The 8991-nt window shown below is 49.1% G+C and overlaps 1 protein-coding gene across 1 annotated transcript; it reads left to right on the top strand.

Moving 5' to 3' along the window:
* Positions 1–422: 422 nt before the first annotated feature.
* LOC108584694 (putative 60S ribosomal protein L39-like 5) lies at positions 423–8475 on the top strand. Its single transcript, XM_017955885.3, has one exon. It carries the CDS (start codon positions 3662–3664, stop codon positions 3815–3817), a length of 156 nt encoding a protein of 51 aa, XP_017811374.1. The 5' UTR covers positions 423–3661; the 3' UTR covers positions 3818–8475.
* The last annotated feature ends 516 nt before the right edge of the window (positions 8476–8991 follow it).

The following is an 8991-nucleotide window of genomic DNA, read 5'->3' on the forward strand; positions in this document are numbered from 1 at the left end:
AACAGAATCTAGGAATTTTGTGAAGCTGCATTAAGGACAGAGTTGGAATGAGGATATGGTTGGCATTTTTCCCCTTTCATAGGTAACATTTCTTGAAGACTGGGAGGGGAAGGAGGGCCTGCCAGATGGCAGCCTCCCCAAGTAGCTCTCTGTTCTAATCAGCTTTGTTTGGCCACATGCTGTGGTTATCCACAGTGGGAGTGGGTGTCCCAAGATGGCTTTATCCTTCCCCTACTCCTTTTCCCACTCCCACCTAGCATATAAAGTCTTGTCCGAAACCGTCCAGAAGGCCAGGCATCATGCAGAGGACATTCAAGGACGTGGTGTGTTCTTAGCCACTGCCTTCCTCCTTTGCTGTGACATCACCACTCTTTCCTGATGCTCAGGAAAGCATATTGCTCCAATTCAAAAAAAGAGAAAACCATTCTCAGTCTTGCTTGTTCTTGTATCAGAAACAAAATACCTGCCTTGTGCTTCTACAAGTGTGGCAGGACACTGAGGTTCCCCGTCAGAATGTGGCCATTAGTCCGCTGGCCATGAGGCAGCAGCAGGCTACCAGACAGCCTACATGTCTAATGGTTCCCCACCATGGCGGTGAGTGAAGTGTTTCCAGGACCAGTGTGGGAACTCGGAAGCCATGTTGATGAGTAACTAAGTTGAGATCCTAAAGAAGGTGTCTTCCCGAGCCAGCCTACCAGCCACAAGTATGGAGACAAGCAGGTGGAAGAATTGGAAACATCCAAAAACTTTTTCAGCAACTTTGCAGATGGTGATAGGCCCCACTGGATGAGGAGCTCTCCATGCAGAGGCATCAGACCCACCCCATGGCCACACCTCCACCCAACCCTCCAGCCTGCCTCCTGCCACTGAGGCAGCATCTATGCCGGCCTTCCTCCCATTGAGGCCTGAACTGGAGTCAGGTTACTCACCTGAGATGCAGGCCTGGTCCGTGGAGGCAGCCTGAACAATAGGGCTCCTCACCCTCCCACCACTGCTCCTCCCTGGGCCACACCAGCCCATGGCTACATCTTCTGAGGCTTGCTGTCCAAAACAAAATGTCAGTGCCTGCGGCAGGGAGTTCCAAAGGACAGCTTGGCAACTCAGACCTGTGAACAATAAGCCCTGACAACAGTGCCATCTCACCCCAGTACCTTTGGCCAGGGGCTTCCAAAGCATCTGCACCTTCTGTGAGATCCAGTCTGTGGAAAGTCACGTTAATGTTTCCTTGGCATAGACCAAGGAGAACAGGAAATCAGTCCCAGTGTACCCAGCACATGTACGTGCATGTGCATTTGTGTGCATGTGTGCACATGCGTGCCTCACCATGTGTCCCAGAGACAGGTGTGAGGGGCACCGATATTTTCTGGCTAGTGTCCCCGCAGGGCATGGGTGCTCTCCAGCCACATGGTCACCAGTGCATCTGAGTGACATTTCCTCTCAGGAAAGGGGATGAGTGAGCGGCTCGGTGCCCTGTGAAATGCAGTCTGATGAAGTTCCGGACCTAGTGAAGCTGCAGGCTGTGGCAGGGATGGTGAGGCCCTGGCAGGGGAGGTGTTTGCCCTCTGTGTCTAACACCTGTGAAGGGGTGGAGCCTGGGCCGGAACCCAGGTGGCTCAGCGGGGCCCTTTGGAGCCCAAGTTCCCCTTTGAGGGGCAGCCCTAACCTGCCTGCCCTGCCTCCACCCAGTGCCTCCACCAACAGGGCTGGGGATGTGACTCGGGGGCAGCCCATGGCTCCAAGGGCAGGAGGGCAGCCTATGAGTGGCTGCCCCAGCCTCTCTCACTTCTCTCACCTCCTGGTTAATTGTTAACTCTTCCCCTGGCATAAGTATGTGCCAGGCTCAGCAAGCTTGGTGAAAATATGCCAAGACAAGGGCAGAAAAATGGGGCCCAGTCACCCAGAGATAGCCAAAGCCATTTAACAGCCCCCACAGAACTCCAGCTACACAGGAAAGCTTGCAGTACCACTCTGCCATCTCCTAGCACAAGTAAGGGGCTGGCCAGGATGAAGTCGTCCCTCAGCAGGCCTTGCTGGGAGTGACTGACCCTTCTGGAGGTGGTCCAGAAACCCCCGCAACCAGCAGTGCATTCCTGGACGTGCCATGCCTGGATCTAACACTTGGGAGAAGTGCCACAGCAATTGAACACTCAGCATCTTTTTTTTTTTTTTCCAAACAAGATAGAATTCACATACCATAAAATTCACCCTTTTGAAGTGCATCATTCAGTGGTGTTTTGTATCACAGCATCTACTTTAAGCCAGTGGTCAACCACAGGTCATCACCAAATGCGCCACCAGTGGGCCATATGGACACAATTAGAAGTGTTATTGGATCTGCTGCCTTCACACTTGTCGGCTCCTCTTTCCTAGGCTGACACTTTGAACTTTCTATTGCAGACAGTCCCCTTTCACCTATCCTGGGCCCAGCAGCCCCAGAGCACCTCTGCTGGGCTGCAGCCAGGACACTATCTGCTCTGAGCTGGAGCCTCCCACATCTCATTCCCTAGGCTGCCAGGGTGGAGGTCCTGAGATTTGGAAGGGAGGCCCGTGAGCCCTGAGGCACCCATGTCTGCTAAGGTTTTCCGGAGTCAAGGAGCATTGGCAGGGGTGGGTCCAATTTTGTGAGGTCTGAAGCTTGTATAATTTGGAGGACCTTCTTTAAGAAAAAGAATGCAAAATGGTGAATACAAAATTAGGTCTAGAGTTTTGGAAGGGGCCTGTTCTAGTGAGCACCCGAGCTACAAGGTTCATTAGCTTCACAGTAAATCTTTGCCTGCCTGGGCATTGGGCATTGTGTTTCCCTGATGGGAATGGAGCTCTGGGAAGTGCCCAGGACTTCGGTTCATCCTTGTCTCTCCCAGGTGAGGCTTGGATCTGGAAGTCAATGAAGTTGGTTTTTCTTCTGCAGATGAAGTGGCTGGTTCTGGATGTCCACTAAAAACAGCCCCTTCTGTAGGGCAGAGGTACCCATAAAGGGAGCCTGGGGTCCAGGCGAATGAAGGGGGTATCACCGCAGAGCCTGGACGAAAGGGCTGACCAGTTCGCTGAGGACCAAACTGTAATTGACTCTCATGTGCACCCTGCTCTCACCCACCAGCCAAACCTCCAGCCCCCAGCGGGAGTGGGAGTGGGGCATATCTGACAGTTGGCTCTCGGAGTGCCCTGGAGAGCCATGCCACTTGCACTTGATTGCAACAGGGACACATTCTACTCTAGTCTGTGGGCCTGTCAGCTTTTGAATCTGAGCCAGCCCGGTGTCATGATCTGTCCTGAGATAAATGCCTCTTGCAAGTCCAAAGGCTCCTACCTGGGGGCACATTCCAGATGTGTTGGGCAATAATTTGGTTATTTCCCTGCACAGGTTTGTCTCTTCTTGCATCAAGTTGGCCTTCTTTTCAAGCTTCAGGAGCCTTGAAAAGAGCCCTGCCCAGTCTCTCTTCTGAAGCCTTTGCTTGCTCAACACAGTGTACTATGGAAATCTTCAGAGCATGTTGCATTATGGCAAAAATACCAAAATCTCAACCATAGAGTGACTAACTACAAAAACCACAGCTAGGTTTGCCTTGAAAATTACAATAACCCTTTTTAACTTAAAAAAAAACAGGCCCCTCTCTCTTTCTTTCTCCACCATCGTAGTGTGTGTTTGGCTCCGCCTCTCACCATGTCTTCTCACAAGACTTTCAAGATTAAGCAATTCCTAGCCAAGAAACAAAAGCAAAATCGTCCCATTCCCCAGTGGATTCGGATGAAAACTGGTAATAAAATCAGGTACAGCTCCAAAAGGAGACATTGGAGAAGAACCAAGCTGGGTCTGTAAGGAATTGCACACGAGATGGCACACGTATTTATGCTGTCCGAAGGTCACAATCGTGTTACCATGTCAAGCTGAAAATGTCACCACTGTCTGGACAGTTGGACGTGTTTTTTTGGGAGTATGCTTTTTCTCTCTGAATCTGTTAGGAACATGCTGGTTGACTGGGTTCTGTAATAAATACGTGAGACCTTTCATTTCAAAAAAGAAAAATAGGCCTCCTTCCCAGGGGCTCCGGATTTCACCAGGCTTCTGTGCACGCCCAGCCATATAAACCACACAGGGGTGGCTCCAAGTGCACTGTGGCCTCTTTGAACTGCAGGCCTTTGCACATCCCAATCCTTTTCCTCGCAATGCCTTTCTCATCTCTTTTCTCCTCCAGCTTGAACATCACTTCCTCCCGGCAGTCGCCCCTCTGCAGCTTCCTTTCTGCTGCCACAGGACCATGATGGGGAGGAGAGCTGGGGCGTGCAGGATGGAGGAGCTCTTGCTAGCAGACATTAAGACTCATGTCTTAATGTCGCACCCCTCTTGGGTGAGAAGGAGCCACAGGTAAAAAGACATAACCGAGCTTTTCAATGATACAGGTGTTTACTCTTGTCCTTGCGCTGGTGTCACAGGTGGCCCTGCTTGAACAGTAGCCCTGTAGGATATTCTGACCAAAGGTCTCAAGCCCTTCCTCCTTGGCCAGGCACCCATGCCCCTTCGCCATTCACTGAAAGTGGGAGAGGTGGGAGAAGGTAAAAGGGACTCTGTGGGTGGAGTCTTCAGGTCAGAGAAGGAGAAGCTGTGCCCGAGGGCTTGGGGAGCGGAGTGGATGAGCAGGTGGAGGTGGAGGTGGGTGTGTGAGCCCAGAACTGGCCCTGCCAGATGGCTGGTCCCTGAGTCAGGCCCAGGCGCTGACTGCCACGTGGGCAGTAGCCAGCCCCAGTCATGGGAACGGCAGGCGGAATCAGAACTCTCTCCACCCCTAGGAGGGCCGCACCTGCCTGGAGCTTCTCCTGCCTGGCCCTGACAGCCCTGGGCTCCCTCTGGGAAAGGATAGGGGCAGGGGCAGCGGCAAGGGTAGGGTGGGGTGGAACACTTGTTATCAGGGCAGCAGTTCCCAGCCATGCCTTGTAGTGTTTGGGTCCCTAGAATAACTCACAGGGGTTGTCGATCAAGGCCACAAAGATCTGAGCCAGGCAAGGTCCAGGGAAAGGCTTTCCCAGAGCCTCCATGCCATCCCCAGGTGCCAACCTCCCTCCCCTTCCTCCCTGGAAGCCAGAGCACCACAATAAAGGGAGGGGGAGAGGTTGGTGATGCCTTCTGGGGAGTGGAAGCATTTGTCTCCCAGTCCCTGCCCCTTCTGTTCCCAAGTTCATGGGAAAGGAGGACCTGTCCTGTGCCACAAGAAAGACTCTGGCCCTCACACCTGTCATTGTACCTCTACTTGGGGCAGCATTTTCAAAGGCCTGTGCTCCAGGCCTGCGCCTCTTTCCTGCAGCCCCCCAGCTGGACCATCAAGGCCTGGTCCTGGGAACAGTGTGGTCAGTTCAGGGGCCTGTGGTTGAACTTTTGCTGCCATCCCACCCCATGTCCAGTGAAAGATATTCACCTTTCAGACCTTCCCTTGCACGTGTGCTCACTCAACTAATAGCCGTTAAGGACCCAGCATGTGCCACATCCATTCTATATACTGGGGGGAGTCAGTGGGGAATAAAGCAGACAAAATCCCTGCCCCATGGAACTTCATTCTAGCAGGAGTGGGGTGGGGGAAGACGAACAGGAAACTAAACTTTACAGAGTATGGGAGAACAATAATTCTTAAACTCTCTCTGGTGAAAAACCAGTTGATTTTTTTTCCATCTGCATTTGAATTTCTGAGCAATGTCAAATTTAGAGATCCCCTAGCTAGAGATGTTATGGCATAGAAGCTTCCAAATGCATCCCCTCAATTTCTGTATATGTGTCCTCTTGCAGTGCTGGTCCACACTGTGTGCCAAGGTGACAAGAGCTTTGGGGGAAAGCAGGGAAGGACGAGAGGGATGAGAAGTTTGAAGCAAGGTGGTAGGGCTGCGGGAGAGTTGCAGTTTTAAAGAGGAGTTATTAAGAAGGTGACATTTGAGCAAATATTTGAAGGAGGTAAGGGAGTGAGTCATGCGTGTAACTGAGAAAGACCCATTCCAGATAGAAGTTTTAATAAAAGGAAAGTTGAACTTCGACTGGTTGAAGCCCCCCGAGGGGTGAGGGGCAGGGGCAGGAAGCAAAGGAGCATTGTAGGAGGGACACATGTGAAGGAAAGGCCCCCCAAATCACCCCAGGCCCACCAGCATCCTGAGTGGGGCTACAGTTACATTCTACCTGGTCTCCCCTCTCCTTTCAGAACCTTCTTTCTTTACAAACCAGCTCTCAACACCTGATATGTGGGTCACTCACAACACAGGCTGTTCTTTTAATAAAATGACATTGTTTGCTGTGCTCAGCGCATCTACCTCCAGCTTTGAACACAAGAGGTGCTTTAACCCAGGAGCTGGTCTGAGTCCTGCTTCTGCATCTATAGGCACAGGGCCATGACTGTGAAGAAGGTTCCATCCATCTGACTTGCTTCTGCATCTGAGCCCAGGTTATATGGCACAGGAGATGCGGCAGGATGAAGATTCCTTCCTCCATTGAATGCAATTCCACACCTGCTCATGCACACCACATGCATAAAAACACTTTCACACCAAACACACAGGCATGACATACACTCATGGGCTTGTCCACATGCACACCTGCCACAAAAACCCAGCATAAGCCTCCAGGTACACAATATGGGCATGCACACTTATACACACACGTGCACACACATACACATTTTTGGAGGCTTGAATGCACACCCATGCCCAACACACACCCCTCAGGCAGGCACTCATGTGTCGCCTGAACATGGACTCACTCTTCCTACAGGAGAGTTTCTATTCTGAGCAAACACCCAGCATCTGCAGTCAATGGCACACAGGTGAATGGGACAAAATTCACTCATGTGTCCTGGTGGCCCCACCAATACAGCCCTGAAGGAGCAGGCCGCAGGCTTGTTTCCTCACCACCAGGCCCGTCAGAAGGGCAAGACCAGGGTGGGGATCAGGTCTGGGTAGGAGTACACTCAGAGCTTCTGGGTACTGACTGAAGGTCAGGAGCCAATAGCCTTGTGCGTTCCTGACAAGTAGGTCACCATGACAAGGAGCACTGGCTCACATGCTGGGACCTAAAGTTGACTGGAAAAGACTTGGGAAAATCCAGCTGTTGTGAGACAGCCAGTGTTAGTAGGTGTTGCTTTCCCGTGCCAGTGAGTTAGGTTGGGTCTATGCAGCACCAGAGCTATGGAGTGTGTGTCAGCGGCCAGGGCTCTTGCTCAGCACAGCAAAGACTAGGAGAAGAGGGCAGCGGCTTAGGAGGGATTGTAGTGCTGGGAAGGATGGGTGAGGCAGGGAACACATTATGAACAGTGTTATTTTTTTAGCACACCAGCGTGTTAGGCACTGTGCTGGGTGTTTTTCATGTATTATCTTGCAAGATACTGCCCTGCAAGTTAGATTTTATTGCCTCCGTTTTACAGATGTGGAGACTGAGGCTCAGAGGGCTTAAATAAATTACTCTAGGTCCTCAGCTAATAAGGGCAGAGCTGGGATATGAGTCAGGGCTTATCTGACTGCAGATCTCAGACTTTCTCAACACCATCATGTTGAAGCTAAAACTTGCATTTTAAACTGTCAAAAGCAAGAGAGACCTAAGGAGACATGGTAACTAAAGGTACAGTGGTATCCTAGATGTGATCCTGGAACAGAAAAAAAAACCCCACGAACTTTAGTTAATGACAATTAGCTGTGATACATGTACAATTAATTGTGTTACAAGTACTTTACTAATGTAAAAGTGTTAATAATAGAGGAAACTGGGTGCAGGGTATACAGAAACTATTTATACTATCTTCATAATGATTCTGCAAATCTAAAACTGTCCTAAAATAATAGACTTATTTTTTAAACCTTGCATTTTTGCCAGCAACAGGAAGTAGTAGATAACCAACATTCCAAGGTGCAGCCTGTATATAAGGCCTGAAGAGGCCACGATCCCTGGAAAGTTTCTCAAAATAAGAGGCCATTCTGGACTTTGTACCACTGAGTTCCCATCACCTACATAACTTGAAATAGAGACATTAATTGCAGGGCTGTGATCACAGCCAAGGCCACCTTCCTAAATGGGGCAAAAGGGCATTGAAGTCAGGCAGAGCAGCTGCAAACTGGCATGAATTCCCAAGGCTGTGGCAGAGAATTCTTGCTGGGTGTACCTGTACCTCCCTGACAATGTGGCCTGGCCAGGCTGATGTCCCTCCATTTTCTCAACTGTTGCCACTAGAATGTAGTGGGAAAAATGTATAAGTCTTACACTTTTGTTAATTTCTTAAATATCTTATTCTTAGTAATGCTACTATAAATGTAATTGTTTTCTTGATTTCATTTTCTCATATTTTATTTCTAGTACATGAAATAAAATTCATTTTTGCATATTGATCTCATGTTTTGTCACCTTGCTGAACTTGCTTATTAGTCTTAATAGTTTTTTAGTGGATTCCTTAGGATTTTCTATATACTGCAAGATTATGGCATCTACAAATAGAGATAGTTTAAGTTCTTTCTTTCTAATCTTGATGCTTTTTATTTCATTTTCTTGCCTAAGTACTCTAGCCACAAGCTTCAGTACAATGTTGAATAGAATTGGTGGGAACAAATATCCTTGCCTTGTTCCTGATCTTAGGGGTAAAGCATTCAATTTTTCACCATTAAATACAACGTTAAGCTGTGGTGTTTTTAAAACGAAAAGAAAATAGTTGCCCTTTATCAGACTGAGGAAATTCCTTTCTATTCCTGGTTTGTTGAATGTTTCCATCCTGAAAGAGTGTTAAATGTTTTTAAATGCTTTTTTGGCATCTATTGAAATTATCATGTGGTTTAGTCATTAATTCTATTAATACAGTATATTATATTGATGTCCAGATGTTAAACCAACCTTGCATTCCTGGGATAAACATCATTGAGTCATAGAGTATACTCTTTCATATATGTTACTATTTCATTGAGTATTTTTCCCACAAGAATGTGATCCAGGAAAGCAGGGCCACATCTGCCCCTGCTCACTACATTGTCCCCATTCCCTCT

This window comes from Papio anubis, chromosome 2 (assembly GCF_008728515.1).
Source record: "Papio anubis isolate 15944 chromosome 2, Panubis1.0, whole genome shotgun sequence".
Taxonomy (NCBI): domain Eukaryota; kingdom Metazoa; phylum Chordata; class Mammalia; order Primates; family Cercopithecidae; genus Papio; species Papio anubis.